The sequence below is a fragment of the Cebus imitator genome, unplaced genomic scaffold, assembly GCF_001604975.1.
Source record: "Cebus imitator isolate Cc_AM_T3 unplaced genomic scaffold, Cebus_imitator-1.0 Scaffold6, whole genome shotgun sequence".
NCBI classification, from domain to species: domain Eukaryota; kingdom Metazoa; phylum Chordata; class Mammalia; order Primates; family Cebidae; genus Cebus; species Cebus imitator.
In genome coordinates this window covers 14,039,688-14,061,374 of record NW_016107321.1, presented here as the reverse complement: position 1 = coordinate 14,061,374, position 21,687 = coordinate 14,039,688, and the positions used below count along the sequence as shown (strand labels likewise).

The following is a 21,687-nucleotide window of genomic DNA, read 5'->3' as shown; positions in this document are numbered from 1 at the left end:
TGGAGTGCAGTGGCAAGATCTCGGCTCGCTACAACCTCCGCCTCCCAGTTTCAAGTGATTCTCCTGCCTCAGCCTCTCAAGTAGCGGGGATTATAGGTGCACACCACCACGCGTAGCTAATGTTTGTATTTTTAGTAGAGGCTGGGTTTCACCATGTTGATCAGGCTAGTCTCGAACTCCTGACCTCACGATCCGCCCACCTTATCTCCCAGTGTGTCAGGATTACAGGCGTGAGCCACCGCGCCTGGCCTCTTCCTCCTTTTTTAAAAGAACATGTCTAATGTACTTCATGGATGGATTTATTTGTTCAGAGTGCTGTTGTTAGTCACGTGGAATTTGCCTCTTCTTCCTCCTCCGTTTTCTTTAAGAAAATGTTATTTCTCTTGGTGCCTCCCTCCCAGCTGTGCAGGGATGTTTTGGAACTGAGTGTGTTCCATACAGATGGAGCTTGTATATATAACCATCATTGTTTAGTTACTGCCTTGAGACTGATGTTTTTATACTAACAGGAAGGTACCGTTCAAAGTGAAGCTGGAGCATAGATTGTTATTTAATCTGAATTAACAATAGATATCTTTTGGCCTTTGGAAAACTCAGTGATACACAGTTTTTCATCATCCACGACCTGGCATTCGTAGGATGTAGAAGAAATTGCTGTTAGGGGTCACTGCTTGTGCTGTGCCTCCAGCGGGAAAGAGGCCATACAGTTGTGACAGCCAGTGGCTTGCTGGGTTTTCAGGATTGGAGTCATGGCCCGAAGGTTGGATAAGGCTTGGGAAAGTCACCTAGTCCAGCTGCCTCACATGCAAGGAAACCAGAGATGCAAAGATCAGTATAAACCTGGGGGGTGCAGAGCCAGGGCAAACATGCAAATCCTCTGACCAAAAGGGAGCATTAGAACATAATTTAATTTTTGGTTGCTTCTCTGAAATGTGTTTATACAGAGGGTTGTGGATATATCCGGTCCTTTGCACACATAGCCACACACTGTGTAGTCCCTTTTGGGTTACCGTACCATGTGCTTTAGACAAGTAGCTTATGCTGAGTCTTTCATTTCCTGATCTCTCAGTTCCTTTTCTGCCCTTCTATTTTGTGAATCTGTATCTGAGTTCAAGGAATGATGGACTAGAAGTTAGAAACTGTAGTCTCTGATTCATAGTTCAACTTTGAGCATGATGTTGCCTCATCTCTGCTTTTTTTTTTTTTTTTCCATCTATACAGTTTTCAAAAAGTAATGAGATACATGAAAGACCATTGAGGCTGGTTTTGGGGGCCTTTTAAGGATAATTTTGACGTAGAATTATAGCAGTTGTATCATAATAAGGCTCATCTGTTATAGAGACTGAGTTATCTCTTATTGCCTAACCAATCACCCCAAAACTTAATGCCTTGAAACAACAAACAATTATAATTGCTCAAGGTTTCTGTGAGGCAGGAATTCAGAAAAGGTTGTGCGAGGTGGTTCTGGCTTGGGGACTGTCATAAAATTGCACTCAGATATGACAGGGCTGGGGTCATCTGAAAGGCTTCTCATCCACATGTCCAGTGTCTTGGCTGGAGACACTCACAGCAGGGGCTGTAACAGCCGGAGTTCCTTGGGTCTCCCTTGTGTATCATTCCGGTCTCATCATGCAGCTCCTCTAGTGTGGCAGGGTCAGGGTAACCAGTATGTGGCTTGTACCAGTACTGCATGGTTTTGCCTGTCTTTGGGCTCTGCCATACCTAGTGCACTGGTATCCTTCTTATACTGGAGGCAGGGTTTCTGTCACATCTGGGTTCTAGCCTGAAGGGGAAAGAATGTGGAGTAATAAAATCTAAAGTCTTGAGAAAAAGACCCCCAAAGGGGCATATTATCATTTCTGCTGGTGAGAACTTGACCACATGGCCAATATCTAGTGGCAAAGGAGGCTGGGAAAGGGGCTCAGTGAAAACTCTATCATGAAGAAAAGGATAGAGTGGAATTTGGTAGACAACTAACAGTCCCTCCCTAAGCAGTAACACAATGGATGGTTTAAGGTGCCCCAAATAATTTCCTTCATCCCCCACACTAAGTCACCACACACAGCAAAGCATACAACAAAAGTAAAAACAGCCTCATTTGCATAAAAAGGCTTTAGGGAGTTTTTCTTTTTTTTTTTTTTTTGAGTTGGAGTTTCGCTCTTTTGCCCAGGCTGGCGTGAAGTGGCACAATCTCGGCTCACTGCAACCTCTACTCCCCGGGTTCAAGTGATTCTCCTTCCTCAGCCTCCCAAGAAACTGGGATTACAGGCACCTGCCACCACACCTGGCTATTTTTTTTTTTTATTTTTAGTAGAGAAGGGGCTTCACTATCAATATTGGCCAGGCTGGTCTCGAACTCCTGACCTCAGGTGATCTACCTGCCTTGGCCTCCGAAAGTGCTAGGATTATAGGCATGAGCCACCACACACAGCCTTAGGGAATTTCTTTAGGTTCTTTTTAACCAGACTGGTCCAGAGGCATCCCTTAGTTAAGGCAATTTATCTAATGCATTAGCTGCATTAAGTCGCTGCTTAATCCCTGCTCAACTGAGGTAGCCATTACACCTCTTAGTTTCTTGTCTAGTGTCTTAGTCCATTTATGCTGCTGTAACAAAATGCCTTAAACTGGGTAACTAACTTATAAAGAGCAGAAATTGATTGCTTACAACTCTATAGAGTGGAAAGTCCAAGATCAAGGCACCAACAGATTGCGTGTCTGATGAGGGCTTGTTCCTCCTAGATGGTGCCTCCTGTGTGTCCTCATGTGGCAAAAGGGGCAAACAAGCTCCCTCTGGCCTCTTTTAAAAGGACACAAATCCCATTCATGAGGGTGGAGCCCTCATGCCCTAATCATCTCCCAACAGCCCTGCCTCCTAATACCATCACCTTGATGACTAAGTTTCAACATATGAATTTGGGAGGACACAGACATTCATACCATAGCAATTAATATAGAAATCAATCAGTAAATGATCTGAGTATTTAGTATTTGACTTTACAACTTGAAGGAATCTTTCCTCTTCATTCAACCCCTCACCTCCTGTTTGAATGAGAATATTTTTGCAAAATATATTTTCCCATTTTTGATCTTCTTGTACAAATATGTGCTTTAATGCGTTGTTGGATGCATAGTTTTCAAATATTTTCTCCCATTCTGTAGGTTATCTCCTTGCTCTGTTGATTACTTCCTTTGCTGTGCAGAAGCTTTCTAGTTTGATGTAGTCCCACTTGTCTGTTTTTGCTTTTTGCTATTGTTGCCTGTGTTTTTGGTGTCATATCCAAAAAATCATTTTCAAGACCAATGTTATGAAACTCTTCTCCCTTTTGTTTTTTTATTTTCTAGAGGTTTTATGGTTTCTAGCCTTATTTTTAGGTGTTTTTGTTTTTTGAGTTTATTTTTGCGTATGGTATAAGAGAGGGTTTACTTTTATTCTTTTTGCATGTGATGTAAGAACCCGTGGCACATACACACAATGCGAAAATTATCTGACCATAAAAAAAAGAAGGAAATTCTGCCACTTGTGACAGCATGGATGAACCTGGAGGCTATTGTGCTAAATGAAATAGACCAGACATAGAAGGGCAAATACCATGTGACACCACTCTTATGAAGAATCCAAAAGAATCAAACTCATAGAAGAAAAGACTAGAATGGTGGTTGCCAGGGACTAGGGAGAGGGAGAAACAGGGAGGTAATCGTGAAAGGAGACAAATTTTGAGCTATGCATGATGAGTAAGTCCAAGAGATCTACTGCACAGCATAGTGCCTGTAGATAACAATACTATATTGCATACTTAAAATTCTGCTAAGGTGGTAGGTCTTAAGTGGTGCTATTATGAAATATTTAATAATAATAAAGAGGCATAAGAAAACTTTTAGAGGTGATGGCTATGTTCATGGCGTAGATCGTGGTGATAGTTCACATGTATATTTATCTCCAAATCATCAAGTTTTATACATTAAATATGTAAAACTTTTTATATTTAATCATACCTCAGTAAAATACATTTTTAAAATTTAAAACATTTTGAGCTATTTATTTTGAAAATTTTTTTAATGTAAAAAAAAGTTGCAGAGACAGTGCAGAGTTCCTATATGTCCTTCATCCAGCTTCCCCTAACATTAACATCTTCTGTAATCATAGTAACATGGTTAAAAACTAAGAAATTTACATGGCAAACCTAAGAAATTAACATGGTAACAAGATTTTTTTTTTACTCCTTGGTTCCTTTATCACCAAATAACTACAAATAAAATCACGTTCCCTGAATTGAACATGCTGAACACTAGAGAAAATGTGGAATTTCTAGTCCTGGCCCCACGATTAAACAGGAATCAAGTTGATATTTTAGAAAACTACGAAGTGAAAATCCATATTGTGTTGTAGAGGGAGAAAGAATGCTCCTCAAATACCTAGTGTCATCTTTGAAGTATATAAATGTGTATATTTTTTAACTTTGACTCTTAAACATTTTTTTAAAGCATTAAGTCACTTGTTTACGACATTGAGGCTCTGGCAAAACTGCGCTGTATACTTAATGAACATCTCTAGCTGATAGAGTAACTATTTCCTTATACTTTAGTCCTTCTGTGGCCTTCCCTTCTTTGAGTAATTCACAGGAGGTGTAATAAGGAACCACATAATTTCAGCTACTCATTGGTATTGAGCACAGCACATTCTCTTGATTTCCATGATTGTCTTGCCAAGGAACTCAGACTAGGTAATTGATGTGTAGAATAGCAATGAGCAGAATTTGGAAACCCTGATCACCCCCCAGTCCCTGCTGTAAGTGGAATTTCTGTCTTGCCTCCTAAGTGTCTCCTTGGGAGTTGTAGGCTGTGGGACCCATCAAATGTCCCCCTTCTCCATGTAAATATGGTCACCAGAAGCCATAGAATGTTCTGCATGAAACCTAAATCAGCCTAAAAAACCAGAGCCAAGAAGCATTGCTTTTGATTCTGGCATGATATTCCAAAAAAGAACAATTAAAATAACGGAAGTAGGAAGAGCAAAAAAAGAAAAGCTAAGGAATTCGGGTTTTTTTTACCTAGAAAAAATTAGAGGGTTTGTCATGAAGGAAAATGTATGAAAGCCTAGCTATGTAGAAGCTGTCCAGACATCTTTTCCTTTTATGGAGGATGGCACACACACAAAAATAATATTTTATTTTGATGGCTTCTAGGCTAACTGGTGCTCCTCATTGTGAGACTCAGTAAGTTTCTAATGTTCTTTATGGGTACTTCCACCCCCACCACCTCCAGGTTTGCCAAGGGTGAGATTGATCAGAATCCTCAAGGTGGGTGGAACCAGCTTATTTTAGGGTCAAAAGATACACCTGATATAGGCCATTAGCAAGGTTTGGCCAGAAGTTCTTAGAAATTCTTATATTATTAGCCCTGTGTTTGGGATTTTGGAACAGACAGAAATTTTGAGAAGAAAAGCAGCAAATTACCCAAATGCTAATAGAGCCTGCTAACATCTTTCACTCAAGGCAAAGGAAAAAGCTGCTTGCTCTCTAGTTTTTTATCTGGATGTTTCAGTTTGTTATGGAAAATCAGTTAGCCCAATATCTGCTACACAGCGATGGCCTCCCAACTCTGTTTTTGCTAACTTTAAATAATATTGTGCATTAGTAAGTGGTGTAAAAAACAAAAATGCAAACTTTGAGTTGTATATATCTCTTCATTCACTATTATTTGAACAAAGAATGATAAGGAGGTAAATTTAAATCTTTAGAAATAATGTAATTATCTGGAAGACTTCTAGATCAGCATTGTCCGACTAAAATATATACGAACAACTTATGTAATTTTTGATTTTCTAGTAGCCACATTTTAAAAAAGTAAAATGAGGCCAGGGGCAGTGAGTCACGCCTATAATCTTAGCACTTTGGGAGGCCAAGATCGAAGGATCACTTAAGCCCAGGAATTCAAGACCAGCCTAGGGAACATAGTAAGACTTCATCTCTACAAAAATTAAAAATAAAATTAGCCTGGTGTGGTGGCATGGTCCCAGCCACTCAGGAGGCTGAGGTGGGAGGATGACTTGAACCCAGGAGTGAGCCATGATTGCACCACTGCACTCCGGCCTCGGTGACAGAGTGAGACCCTGTTTCAAAAAATACACATAAATTTAAACTAAAAAAAGTAAAATGAAACCAGTGAAAATAATTTCAATGAGATATTTTATTTAACCTACTCCCAAATATTATTTCAGTACACAATATAAAAATTATTAATGAGGTGTTTAATTTCATGTTTTTAGTTTCATACTAAGTCACTGAAATCCGGTGTGTATCTTACATCTCAATTCAGACTGACTACGTTTATTCTGTTTGAGTCAGAGTCTCACTTTGCCACCCAGGCTGGAGTGCAGTGGCACGATCATGGCTTACTGCGGCCTTGACTCCAAGTAGCTGGGGCTGGAGGCATATGCCACCACACCCAGCTATATTTTTGTATTTTTTGTATTTAAGATGGGGTTTTACTTGGTTGCCTAGGCCAGCCTCGAGCTCCTGAGCTCAAGTGATCCACCTGCCTCAGCCTCCCCAAGTGCTGGGATTATAGGCATGAGCCACCACACCCAGCCTGACTGCGTTTCAAGTTCTCAGTAGCCACATGTGGCCACTGGCTACTGTATGGAGTAACGCTGCTCTAGAGATAAATATTAATAATTGGTGAGTTGCATTAGTATAGGCCAGACAGGGTGGAAATCTTAAAATTATTTTGAGGAAAGTGAGAACAAGGCTAGACGGTTTTTATGATGTACATTTTCTTATGTGAGGAAACTATAATTATCTTCTAAGCAATGATTCAACATAAAAAACGTTATCCATTAGCAAGTGTGGTCTCATATTACATGCCATTATATGACCTGACTTTAAATGTTTCACTTCTGTCATTGGTAATTTTGGAAGGTCTTTAGTTTGGGGTGGTAAGCTTGGCTAAATACTGCGGACACCAAACTTCTGAAGTTGTCTATTTTAGAAAGTGCCTGGTTGGCAGCCAACTGTATGTGGACTGCTTTGGAACATATGAAGCTTTCCCTGTGGCAGTGCCCAATCCGTGTTGCTATTTAAGATCTACTCATGAAGGGGGTCCCTATTAATCTGAGTTTTATATCCCACTCTTTCCCACCTTTGGAATTTTTTTTTTTTTTTTTTTTGAGACAAAATCTCACTCTATTGCCCAGGCTGGAGTGCAGTGGTGCGATCTCAGCTCACTTCAGCTTCTGCCTCCCCAAATTCAAGCCATTCTCCTGCCTCAGCCTCCTGAGTAGCTGGAATTACAGGTGCCTGCCACTGCACCCAGCTAATTTTTATATTTTTTTAGTAGAGACGGGGTTTCACCATCTTGGCCAGGCTGGTCTTGAACTCTTGACCTCGTGATCCACCCACCTCAGCCTCCCAAAGTGCTGGGATTACAGGCATGAGCCACCACATCCAGCCTTTGAAAGTATTTCTAAAAACATTGTCATTTCTAGCAGCCCAACTAGACTTTTCTAAAAGCAATTTTTTCCCTCTTTAATCCTTCTATCCCAATATTGGTTATATAACTTGGAGTGAAAGTAAGTAGAGAAAAGAAGTGATGATAAGAAAATATGTCTCTGTTGTGCCCATTTGTCACTAGTACTGATCATGAATGTAGTGAGTGCCAAGGGTTTCATAACTGTGTGACAGTTTTCTGTTCTGGAGAGATTGATTCTTGTCCAGTTAGAAAATCAGAACTTGCCCTGGAGACAGTGTGTCCAGATCTATGGGGGGTAGACCCTTCCAGATGTCTTGGCCTTTCAAGTTTTTTGACACTAGGGACTGGTTTTGTGGAAGACAATTTTTCAAAGGATGAAGGGTAGGTTGAGGTGGTGGGCGTGGGGAGTGGGGATGGCTTCAGGATGAAACGGTTCCACCTCAGATCATCAGGAATTAGATTCTCATGAGGAGTGGGCAACCTAGATCCCTGGCATGCGTAGGTCACAGTAGGGCTCACACTCCTTTGAGAATCTAATGCCGCTGCTGATCTGACAGGAGGCTGAGCTGAGGCAGTAATGCTCGCTTGCCCACCGCTCACCTCATGCTGTGCTGCCTGGTTCCTGACAGGCCGTGGACCAGTGGTACTGCACCCCTGTTACAGAGTACATCCAACTTATGGTTAGTCCCGTATCCTAGCCTCATTGGACCCTTGGGATCTCAAAGTATCTTCAGATACTTCCCAAGCGAGTGTCCGTTTCCTACAGCGAGATCAGCCTGATGGTCATGGTGATGGTGGATGCGAATGGAAAGAAAACTCTGTTGTGTCCGCTCCTACTTTGGACTGCCCATGACTTTCTCAACACCAGTCCCAAATGTGAGCAAGCATCCTTACTGTAAGCGTACCTAATTGCATGACTGCTGCTTGGATTTTTGCCACACTCAAGTTGGATCAGGCTTTCTAGGTCAAGTGCATGCTAACTAGTATAACCAATTCATGTTTTATAGGCCACGAAGTTGTTATAGAACCAGCAGGAAGAATATTGCAAAAGCTTTAAAAATTTGCAGCAAACTCTAGCATGTGGTAGTGGTTATGCAGACAAACTGCTCATTTTCCACACATCTTAGCATTCCTTCTTGACTCGGAATTCTTTCATTTTATCTTCATAACTTTATTTGCATCATAAGTTAGTACTAATATTTGTCATAAATATAAATTATCTAGAAAAAGTCAGTATGTTGAAGAACAGGCTTGATGGATTCTTTATATTCTAAAAACATTAGTACCAAGTGTTTAATGATCTTTATTATAGAATCAAACCAAATTTACGGGACTATTGAAAAACGATCGTTACTATGTATTCTTTTTTACTGTGTTTGTCACATTATAACCTTCCAAACATAAGTTTCTCTCTTCCGTTTTTCTAATGAAACCTGTAAACATGTTTCTGTGGTAAGGTAACCTAGCAAATTTAGATGTGGAATCTCAATATTGGTGGTGGGGCATTGGGTGGCAGGGGGGATGTTGACCCCTGCCTTACAAATGAGGAAGATTGGCATTTTGAGTGTTTTACCCAAATAGCTTCTGAATATTTAATTTTCCTGTGGGTCCTTTTGGGGCCCAACGTGATATTTAAATGCTGCGGGTATTCAGTGACCTTTTGACTTTGTGGATAGCTTTTCCTCTTGCCCTCCTCTGAACAAGACAGCTCCATTTTATCATAATTGTTCTCATAATTTAGTTCCTGTATTCATCATATAATTATATGATTTTATAACTGTACTTGTAGAGTGTTGCAGTTAATCAGACATACTCTCTAATAGTATAACTTCATGTATGCCACAAATGAAATGCCAGTTTTTAGGAAGTGATCTAGAGAAGTGCTATGGAGAGAGGGTAAGTTTTCAGTGGGGTGTAGGTCTTCATACAGTCATGCATCACTTAAGCATGGGAGGGACATTCTGAGACGTGTGATAGGGCAACTTTGTCATTGTATGCACATCACAGAGTATCTTTCACAAACCTATATGGCATAGACCTTTACACACCTAGGCATATGGTACGGCAGATTGCTCTCACAGCTGTCATATATGCAGCTTGTTGTTCTGTTTTGAGATAGAGTGTCGCTCTGTCACCCAGGCTGGAGTTTAGTGGCACAATTTCAGCTCACTGCAACCTCTGCCTCCCAGGTGCAAGCAATTGTCGTACCTCAGCCTCCCTAGTAGCTGGGATTACAGACGTGCACCACCGTGCCCAGCTAATTTTTGTATTAGTAGTGACAGAGTTTGCCATGTTGACCAGGATGGTCTTGAACTCCTGGCTTCAAGTGATCTGCCCACCCCAGCCTCCTGAAGTGCTGGGATTACAGGCATGAGCCACCGCACCTGGCCTGAAGTTCATTGTTGACTAAAACATCATTCTGCTGTGTATGACTATATCTTTTCCTTGCCCGGTATTAGAAAATTACTATCTATGTAACACTTTCTTTAATGCTGTATGCAAGTAAAATGTAAAGTTGCTAGTATCATTTAAATCAAATGATGGTGGCTCCAGGATGCTAGCCTAAAATATTGTGGAATTATGGTGAAATACTCAAAATCTAGAACAAGGTTTTTCAAAAATTCGTAGGAATCACATAGGGTCCCTTTTAAGTTCATAAGAATCACTTGTGGTGCTTGTTAAAGTGATAGATTCCTGGTGCCCTGACCGCTGAGCCCTTAATTTAGTGAATCTAGACTAATTTGCATAGGAGTCATTCCAGGTGGTCACACTTTTGAGACAACAGATGTAGAGTTTCTCAAATTTTAATGCTTGTAAGTCATTCTGGGATCTTATTAAAGTGCAGATTCAAGTTCAGCAGGTCCAGATCAGAACCCGAGACTCTGCATTTCTAACAGGCACCCAGATGATGCTTCGGAAACACTGATTTTGCATCTCACTCCACCACGGGTACCTTTGTATTCCCTTCTATAACTGGCCACCTTTTTGTTATTGACTATATTTATTTGAACTAGGATTTTACTTCCTTTCAGCTCTCTGCTTGATAGAATTGCTTATCTTGTCCTTTTCATTTGTTTCCTTTAATGCATATAGATGGGCACCAGTTGCGTCTTGAAGTGCCATCAGCTGTAACGAAAGTTCCCAATCCCAACACGACAGCCAGGCATTCCTGCCCCCAAGAACTGAAGACCATGGAGCTCTCTGACAGCGACCGACCCATCAGCTTCGGTTCCACGTCGTCCTCGGCCTCTTCCCGGGACAGCCACGGTTCCTTCGGCAGCAGAATGACCTTAGTTTCAAATAGCCATTTGGGCTTGTTTAACCAGGATAAGGAAGCAGGGGCCATAAAACTGGAGCTGATTCCGGCCAGGCCATTTTCCAGCAGCGAGCTGCAGAGGGACAGCCCCGCCACCGGGCAACAGAACGTGGACGAGGGCAGTGAAAGGCAGCCCAGGGCACCATGGAAAGTGGACTCAAACGGGGCACCCAAGACGACTGCAGACTCGGCCACCAGCCCCAAGCTCCTCTATGTGGATAGAGTTGTTCAGGAAATTCTGGAGACCGAAAGGACTTATGTGCAAGATTTAAAAAGCATCGTCGAGGTAAGGCAGACTCCGCTTTTAATGTTTGCCAGGCAGGAGAAATATGCTTGCAAAAGAAACAGCAAAGCCAAGCCAGGTGTAGGGGATGTCTTCTAAGAGGCAGAAGGGATGTGAATGTTTAAAGAGAGAGTAACTTAAGAGAAAACCTAAGGCGGTAACTCACTGTGTTAACATCCTCTTAATATTTGCATTAACAAATTAGTTATGAGGGAGGAGCAAAAATGATGATACTGTGCTCATACCAGTATGATGTGTTAATAAATCCTACACCCACGATCTCAGAGTGACTCACAGTGGGGCAGATGAGGATGGGGGAGAGCTCAGGTCTCCTGGAGCATGAGTGTCAGGTGTATGACTGAACCCCTCAGCTGTCCTTACCTTAATCACCACTCTCTACTGGTGTCTGGGTGCTTCCAAAACTACTGAGACTTGAATCTCACACTCAGCAACTGTGATTTCATTGGCCTGGGTGTGGCTTGGGTGGTGGAATTGTTGAAGATGCACAAGTGATTTTAATGTGCAGACAAGTTTACAGCCACTGCTCTCTTGCTATTCCTGTATTGGTTTGGTTGGTGTTTGGGAAAAGGATTGAAAGAGAAAAGTCATGGGCTTTGTCTTGTCTCAATGTCTCCTTTCTGTTCACTTTTTTCTTTTTTTATTTTGAGATGGAGTCTCGCTCTGTTGCCCAGGCTGGAGTGTAGTGGCAAGATCTCGGCTCACTGCAACCTCTGCCTTCCGGGTTGAAGCGATTCTCCTGCCTCAGCCTCCCAAGTAGCTGAGACTACAGGCGTGAGCCACCATGCCCGGCTAGGGTTTTTTTTGTATTTTTAGTAGAGATGGGGTTTCACCATATTGGCCAGGCTGGTCTTGAAGTCCTGACCTCATGATCCACCTGCCTTGGCCTCCCAGAGTGCTAGGATTACAAGTGTGAGCCACGATGCCCACCCTCTAGAGGTTCACTTTTACAGAGAGTAATCCTGTATAAATTAGTTTGCATAAGTTATTATAATTATAAATTACTTGCGCAAATTACTTCATGTGAATTGAGCTCAGCTTATGTGCCAGGTCACATCCTCTGGAAATTCAGCTATTTGATTTTGATTTCTGGGTCCTTTTTTAAAGGATAAAGCAAGAATTATCAGAGAAGCTCAGATGTTAACTCACTGGCAATTATAGTTAAAAATATTACTATCTCAAGGGTGAATTTATATATTATAAAGCTACGCCTGCCTTGTTGCCTGGTAATACAACAGATTCTTTCATTGGCTGGTACCTGTTTGCTGTTCTAAACGTTGACTCTAGAGTATGTTTCAGAGAACAGTAAGATATTGACGATGAGCACGTTCTCTCCTTCAAATACACTCTCATAGCTTTAGAAAAAGAATTCTAAAGCATGACCATGTGTGATCAGCAATGATAGAACCAGACCCTGTCTACTAAAAATAGTTATGTACCTTCCCGGTAAAAATAGAAAAGTCAATTGATGGTCAACTAAAACAATATGTGGTATCAAATGTAGAATACAGCAGGCCTGTTTTCAAAAAATTTCAACAATGATGTCATTTGTACTTGAGAAGAAATACCCATAAAACAGCCAAAAAATTGTACAGCCTCTCAGGAAACGTGGTTATTAAAGCTCTCTTTGGTCTATGCTTTTTTTTTTTTTTTTTTTTTTTTTTTTTTGGAAACTTTTCCAGCTAATCAAAACTTATCTTATGGAGAGAAACCTTTAATTACTGAACTGGTATTCCATAAACACTTTAATTTTTTCCTGAGGCTGGTTGATAAACCTTAGGTGAGAAGAAACAGGTAAGAGATGATTGAAAGAAAACAGGCCAGGCGTGGTGGTTCATGCCTGTAATCCCAGCACTTTGGGAGGCTGAGGTGAGTGGATAATGAAGTCAGGAGTTCAAGACCAGCCTGGCCAAGATGGTGAAACCCTGCCTCTATTGAAAATACAAAAATCAGCCAGGTGTGGTGGTGTGTTAGTCAGGAGGCTGAGGCAGGAGAATCATTTGAAACCAGGGGTGCAGGTTGCAGTGAGCTGAGATCACACCACTGCACTCCAGCCTGGGCGACAGAGTGAGACTCCATCTCAAAAAAAAAAAAAACACACAGAGATGGAATTATTTTTTCTCAGAAAATTTCAGTGTAAGTTCTTTGTAAAGCTGTCAGATGTTCTTGCCTTTTTCTCTATTCATGAATCAGCTGTGCTCTACACTAGGGGTTGGTGAGCCTTTTTCTAGGCAGGGCCAGATACTGAATAGTTTCAGACTTACGGGCCCTAAGGTCTTGGTCACAACTGATCAACTCTGCCATTGAAGCTCCAAAGCAACCACATACACTGTGACTTACAGGGCCTGCACGTGCCAGTCCCTCCTTAGAGTCTTGTTTGACCACTAGCCACAGTTCGCTGACCCCTGTCTTAGGCTATAAGTTTGTGCCATGTTTCATCAACTGTCAAATGGAACTAATAAGTAGGACCTCCCTCAGAGGGTTATTATGAGAGTTGGATTAGATAAGGTATAAAAAGCTCTGCAGCCCTGCCTGGCACATAGCAATCAATTAGAAAATGGAAACTACACTCATTGCTATTGCCAGCCTTCTCTAAGTGTGCTAGCTGAGACTGATAACTGTGTATGCTGTGTTTTACCTGAAGTCTTTCACAAAAATAATCAGATTAGAGTTGGTGCAGTGGCTTATGCCTGTAATCACAATACTTTGGGAGGCCGAGGTGGGGGGATCATCCGAGGTCAAGAATTCGAGACCAGCCTGGGCAATATGGTAAAACTCCGTCTCTACTAAAAATACAAAAATTAGCTGGACGTGGTGGTGCATGCCTGTAATCCCAGCTACTCAGGAGGCTGAGACAGGAGAATTTCTTGAACCTGGGAGATGGAGGCTGCAGTGAGCCAAGAGGGTACCGCTGCACTCCAGCCTGGGTGACAGAGCAAGACTGTCTTAAAAAAAAAAAAACAAAAAATCAGATTAATCAATTCACTACAGCAGCAATTTAATTAGGAAAAAAAAAACTTGGTGGGTGATTTCAACATTATTATTTTGAATGAAGTTGGACTGTTTCTAATGAACCCACTGGAAATCTGAGGTGGAAATTAGGGGAAGGAGAGGGGCAGAAGGAGGTGGGCGTTGGAAAGAAGGGTGGCTGGGGAGGAAGAGTCCCAAATGAAGAGGGAGGGACTCAGGCAGGAAGAACTGGATGCTTCCGTCTTCCAGAAGTCACTGGAATCCTTTGCATCATTTACCCTGTCCTCCTAGAAAACTTTAGAATTGTTTCCTCTCAGGGATTAGTTGGTTGAAGCCTCTTCATCTAGTTTGGCTATGAGACCACCTGTTTCTCCAGATCACAGCTTTATCAGAGAGGCTAGACCGCTTTTATCTAGTTCTTGTCTTCATGAAAAGTAAACAGTTATTTTCAAGCCTGCAGTAACTCCACCCAATAAAAGACTGTCATATGGGTATTCTTTTAAAACACAGAATATCAATTCCTTTAAAATCTGTTTTCCTTGATCTATTTCTAATATATTTTTATAATTTTGTAAATGACTTTTCTAATGTCCTCCATTTTTCAGTTGCAGAATTTTAAATTAAGGGCTGTTCATTGACAGCCTACTATGATAAAACTTTCACCCTGCCTAAAAGACAGGCTTTTTTTTAGTTGGCACTTTTATTTATCTATTTTGAATTCAGGTCTAACTCTATCACCCAGGCTGGAGTGCAGTAGCATGATTATGGCTCACTGCAGCCTTGACCTCCTGGGCTCAAGCAGTCCTCCTGCCTCAGCCTCCCATGTATCTAGGATTACAGGTATACACCAACACAAGGTGCTAAGTTTTTTTTTTTTCTTTTTCTTTTTTAAATTTTTGTAGAGGCAGGATCTCAATATATTGCCCAGGCTGGTCTCAAACTGCTGGCCTCAAGAGATCGCTTTGCCTCGGCCTCCCAAAATGGTGGGCTTACAGGTGTGAGCCACCACGCCCAGCCTTAGCTAGTCCCTTCCAAGCAAAAATAGTTTCTGGGGGAAAAGAAACTAGTCTAATTGAAGTCACCTGTAATTTGTACAGTAGTGTGATTTCTGACTCTGAACACTCTCCTCTCAGCTTACTCACCCCCATTAGCAGTACATTTTATCTGCATGCCATATAGACATATAATCTTCACCACTCAAGTTTAGATTTCATTTTTAGGACTTGTGAACATTTTGTGAAAGATCATTGATATATATATATATATATATATATATATATATATATATACACATACACACACACACACACACACTGAGTTAAAAAACATGAACAGGACAGATGATTTGACATTTCAACACAGTCCCAAATTTCAGAGCAGCTTATTTCTGAGAAGAGATGCTCCTAACCCCAGTTGAGTAACACGATTCCCAGAAGTTGGTTACACATGTAAAGAGGGTGGTGTGCCCTTCTTTCCCATATGTGGAGACTTTGTAGTAAAATAGCCTTACATATTCAGGTATTTTTTTCTTTCCCATGCCATTTAAGAATTCAGAAATGAATTCCTAACGCTTTCTGAACATCTAACCCCAAAATGTGGTGGTTCTCATTCCTGCTGTTCTTCATTCTTCCCCAGACCCTTCTCTCTCGACCCCTGTGCCCTTCCAGCCATGGCTCTTCCATACTCTGCTCCTAGTCATTTACTTTTATACACTTGACATTTTCAAGAAAGAGGTAAGATCTCGACTGTGAACTGTAGTCAAAGGAACAATGGAGCTGTTATTTCTATTTTACTTACGCCCCTAACGGCATTCACAGATAAAATGAGATGATAAATATGAAAGCAAGCTTTAAAAGTTAAATGGCCAATGATACAATTTGTGGAGAGACAGACAGAAATCCATAGTTGGAAAGCAGAAAATAAGAGTCTCTTTCATGTTTAATGGGACCTTCGATTGAGCAGGGGCTGTCATGGGTAGGGTGAGTTTCTTTAATCTTTCTAAATGATCTATAAAAGAGCCTTTGAGAACCTCATATGATTTGGCCTCAGATATAATTCATAGCCTGTTGTAACCTTTTAGTAAAGTTTTAAAATAGTTCATAATGTTGTAAAATGTTGTGTACTTAGAAGTTACATTTCTACAAAATGGTATCTTTGAGCTCTGACATACTAAATTAAGCCATTTTTCTGTTATATGCTAGAGAGCTAAAATCCTTTTCATGTGCCTTTATCCATAAACTGCGTTTAAAACAACAACAACAACTAAGTATTTGGGTCAGGTGCAGTGGCTCACACCTGTAATCCCAGCACTTTGGGAGGCTAAGGTGGGCGGATCACTTGAGGTCAGGAGTTTGAGGCCAGCCTGGCCAACATAGTGGAACCCGGCCTTTACTAAAAATACAAAAATTAGCTGGGCATAATGACGTTTGCCTGCAATCCCAATTACTTGGGAGGCTGAGGCAGGAGAATGGCTGAACTCGGGAGGCAGAGGTTGCAGTGAGCTGAGATCGCGCCATTGTACTCCAGCCTGAGCGACAGAGCAAGACTCCATCTAAAAAAAAAAAAAGAAAAGAAAAATAAGTATTCTAGGCTTAATGTTAAAAATTTAAACAGCAGAAGTGTAAGCATATCGTTATTGGAAGCATTCAGCATTATTGAAAATCTGTAGCTAAACAAGGATTAGAATGGTGATCACCAACCCCAGCTCCATGTTCCTTAGTCTGTGTGGACTCTCTGTTTATTGAGTGATGGTACAGACAGTGTCAGCGTAGATAAAAGAGAGAAGGGTGTTTTTCACACACTTAGTGCCTTGAAGCACATTGAAAGCTATTCTCCCCACTGCCATAGCCAAGAAAAGAGGCTTCTCTTTGTACTGATGACATCAAATTAATTGAAGAGCTGTCTCATGCTTGGGAAGCAAACCTTCTCCAAAATTTTTGCAGAATGAAAGAAGGAGATCCAGGTTTCAGGCCTGGGGAGTTTGTGCAGTGATTTCAACACATGCTCTGCCTGGACACTTAGCTCTTAGCCCTGTGAGATGTCTATGACTTGGATGAAGTGGAATCTGAGTTGGCTTTGGTCCTGGGGGCACCCCTCCCTTAAGGACAACACTATCAAGTGTGGAGGTGGCTTCTGATTAAGCCTGTTTTCCGTTGATCCTGCTGGAGAGACACAATTGTCTGCTATGGACAGGGCAGTGTGCGTCTGTTACTCTTTTTCCTTGGCCATAATGGAATGGTTGTGCATAGGCATTCCCTGGTCCCGCCACACCTGCCTAGGACACGGGACTAAAAGAGTCATGTTTTGCACCAAGAGAGAAGCCTGTTGAGAAGAAGGGAATTGTCACAGATTTTACTGCCTTTTTACTTACAGATATCTTCTCTCCATTCTTTGTCTCCAGTTTAAATAATATTTATTAGACACTTTTTACAAGGTTTACTTCGACTAAAGTTTTTTAAATACGGAGGGAGAAAATGTGTTCCATGCTGGAGTGTAGGAGTTGGCAGGCATTGTTTTTAATGAAGGCTTGTTACGTGGGTGGATTTAATAAAGAACTTACACTGTAGTACTTGGCATCATTTAATGTACTTTTTTTTACGAGACATTTGATCACTTTTATGTGAATGTGTCTATTTTTTTCCTCCAAGGGATTTTATCATAACGGGTGAATGAGGTCTTTCTTAAAACTATTTAATATCTATGATAATTTAGAGACAAACCTGTTAGTTTTCTGCCTATTTAGGAGTCACTGCTTACATAGTACATCTAATCAGTGTACATAATCCCTCAAAAATCTCACTTTGACTACATATTTCCACATCTCTGTATTATTGTTGTTGTTCTTGTTATTATGACCCCTCCCTCCCCACCTTACCTTACTCTCATCTTTCACCACCTCAACAGCAGCAGCACAAGCTTAGAAGGTGGCAACAGTGAGTGATTTTGAGTGTTCACATCTTCATCCTGCAGTCCGATCTGGGAAGGAGGGCAGGGAGAACGGACCTTTCACCTCTTTCATTTCTAATGGGTTTGCCCATTTTGATTGTGATCTAAACACCTGCTGATGGATCACAATGACCACTGAGAACAATGCAAGGTGGGCAGCATTCAGTGAAAGCAAAATGAGTTGAGATTTGCAGAGTTGCTCTGCAAAAGTAGCTGTTGGCTGAACACAAGAGTTCAGGTGTACTTTGTGACTGATGTCAGTTTGGGTTATTTGCTCCAAATTTTCATGGCCAGCTCTTGACTCAAAACTTAGGAAAATAATTTAAAATACCTGTATTGGTCAGATTCTCTTGTGAGCCTGGCAGGCAATGAATGTCTTGTGACATCTTAAGTTTTGTAACCATCCCCGTCACCTCAATAGATTCCCGCAGCTGTAAATATACTGTTCAGCTATCATTTGTAAATTTTCTAAATAGTTACCTCAATAAAACAAAAACACTAAAAAATAACATTAGCAGCAATTAGTATTTGAGTACTTATTTATTTGCTCACTCACTGTCCCATCATGTGGGTACTGTTTTAATTTCTATTTTAGCATGAGAATGTTGAATGTGCAGAAGACTAAGTGACTGGTCCCAGGTCACATAGTTGGCTAGTGGTTGAGCTGGAACTGAAAAGCAGACCTCTTTCTGAAGCCCACTGCTTTCGCTGCATACCTTCCCTTTGACTATAACAAAAGATTCAAAGTTCAGCCCTCTTTTTTTTAGTTGGAGTCTCTCTCTGTCACCCAGCTCACTGCAACCTCTGCCTCCCGGGTTCAAGCCAGGCTGGAGTGCAGTGGCACAATCTCGGCTCACTGCAACCTCCGTGTCCCAGATTCAAGCGATTTTCCTTCCTCAGCCTCCTAAGTAGCTGAGATTACAGGTGTGCACCAACACACCCGGCTTAGTAGAGACAGTTTCACCAAATTGGTCAGGCTGGTCTCAAACTCCTGACCTCATGATCCACCTGCCTTGGCCTCCCAAAGTGCTGGGATTACAGGCATGAGCCACTGCGCTCAGCCAAGTGCAGCCTTCTTAACCTTTCTAGAGTAGGCATCAGCAGTTCTGTAGACATTTTGGACTGCATAGTTCTTGGATATGGGGACAGTTGTGTGCATTGCAGGAATGTTTAGACACAAACCTGGCTTCTATCCATTAGAAGCCAATAGAACCACCACCGTCCCCGCTCATGACTACCAAAAATGTCTCTAGACATTGCCAGAAACCCCCTGGAGGGCAAAATTGTCCCTGGTTGAAATGACAGCTTTAAATATTTGGAACACATAGTGTATTGCTAAGGACAGGCCACAGTAACTGTATTAGGCTGTTCTTGCATTGCTACAGAGAAATACCTGAGTCTGAGTAATTTATGAAGAAAAGAAATTTATTTGGCTGATGGTTCTGCAGCCTTTATAGGAAGCATCGTGACATCTGTTTCTGAGGATGTCTCCGGAAGCTACTAATCATTGCAGAAGGCAAACAGGGAGTAGGCATGGCATATGTCATGAGAGAGTGCGGTGGCTCATGCCTGTAATCCCAGATGGGTAGATCACGAAGTTTGGAGTTCCAGACCAGTCTGGCCAACATGGCCCCTACTAAAAATACAAAAATTAGCCAGGTGTGGTGGTAGGCGCCTGTAATCTCAGCTACTCAGGAATCTGAGGCAAGAGATCACTTGAACCTGGGAGGCAGAGGTTGCAGTGAGCCACAATTGCGCCATTGCACTCCAGCCTGAGCAATCGAGTGAGACTCCATCTCAAAAAAAAAAAAAAAAGAGAGAGAGAGAGAAAGCACTGGGAGGGGCCGTACATTTAAAACCACCAGATTCTCTCACTATCCTGAGGATGCTACCAAGGGGATGGTTCTAAACCATTCATGAGAAATCTGCCCCCATGATCCAGTCACCTCCCACCAGACCCCACCTCCAACCTCGGGGATCACATTTCAATATGAGGTTTGGGCAGGGACACAGATCCAAACTATTTCAGTAACATACAGACCTCCAAATCTAGTGACTTCACCCAAGCTTCATCCTTTCTCTTGTAACTGTCCTTTGTGAGTGTTCAGGTGAGTAGGAGCAGCACTCCTCCATGCAGTCATTCAGGGACCCAGGCTGATGAGGCTTTGCTGTCTTTAGCACATGGCTTCCAAGGTTTCTGTCTCAGTCAGCTGGACGGGCAAGAAGGCATGGAGACACATACGGGGGAGGTTTCCAAGACAGTTACAGACCTGATGCACGTCCCTTTTTTCCAACTCCCTATGAGAATCTTGTCACCTGCACCAAACTACAAGGGAAAATGGGAGATGCAGTCTAGCCATGTGCCCAAAGAAGGTAGGAAACAATTTTTATGAACAATCAGCAGCTTCCGGCATGCATTTTGTATAACGAAGGCATTCTCATTGTAAAAGCTATTATTTAGTGATGGTGTATCCCCCACCTCCCTCACTAAAAATAAAAATAATAAAGAGGCCAGGCATGGTGGCTCATGCCTGTAATCCCAGCACTTTGGGAGGCCAAGGCAGGTGGGTCATTTGAGGTCAGGAGTTCAAGACCAGCCTGACCAACATGGTAAAACCCCGTCTCTACTAAAAATACAAAAAAAACTTAGCCAGACATGGTGGTGGGTGCCTGTAGTCTCAGCTACTTGAAAGGCTGAGGCAGGGGAGTTGCTTGAACCCGGGAGGCGGAGGTTGCAGTGAGCTGAGATCGCACCACTGCACTCCAGCCTGGGTGACAGAAAAAGACTCTGTCTCAAAAAAAATAAATAAGGAAGAAAGCAAGAAAGATTTTGGTGCTGCTTTCTTGCTGAGATGAACATTACTATCTCTACTAAATAACCTCAAATAATGTTTTAAATGCATTCTTTATTTAGGGTTTGAGACCAGTGTACCTTCTACTGCTCCTCCCTCCCTTCGGTGTCTCCCCACCTTTTTCCGTACCCTTTCTTCCATCATCCCTGATTACCTCCCTCCCCTCCTTTTTTTCCCTACTCATTCTAGTTCATTTGACCTGCCAGTAGACCTCTGTGAAATTACTTAACACCATAGTTAGTGTTTCAGGCTAATGAATACTGGATCTAGGCTGGGTACAGTGTCTCACACCTGTAATTCCAGCACTTTAGGGGTTGAAGCAGGTGGATCACCGGAGGTCAGGAGTTCTAGACCAGCCTGGCTAACATGGTGAAACCTCATCTTTACTAAAATAAATGAGGTTAGTAAATGATCTTTACAAAAACTAACTGGGCGTGGTGGCACATGCCTATAATCCCAGCTACCTGGGAGGCTGAGGCAGGAGAATCACTGGAACCTGCGAGGCAGAGGCTGCAGTGATCAGAGATCTCGCCACTGCACTCTAGCCTGGGCAACAGAGCGAGACTCCATCTCAGATAAATACATACATACATATGTACGTACGTACGTACATACATACATACATACCTACCTACCTACCTACCTACCTACTGGGCCTAGCCTAGTTCAAAGGCAGGGATTGTGCTTGTCTTGGTAGCATTCTGAAAGCCTTGTGAGTGGGAGGGAATGAATAAGGGTAACGGATAAAAACCATCAGAAGCTTAATAAAACAATGCTTGGAAGCTGCAGGTTCATTGCCACACTGATAAAGTTGTTTTTTTTTTTTTTTTTTTTTT

General features: G+C 41.9%; 1 protein-coding gene across 1 annotated transcript in view; it reads left to right on the top strand.

Annotated features, from left to right (window-relative positions):
• Positions 1-21,687, top strand: part of PLEKHG1 (pleckstrin homology and RhoGEF domain containing G1) — a 164,136-nt gene that overhangs the window by 34,498 nt on the left and 107,951 nt on the right. Inside the window, exon 2 of the mRNA XM_037742241.1 lies at positions 10,561-11,069. Coding sequence (XP_037598169.1) covers positions 10,561-11,069 — 509 coding nt within the window. The remainder of the gene's footprint in view (positions 1-10,560; positions 11,070-21,687) is intronic.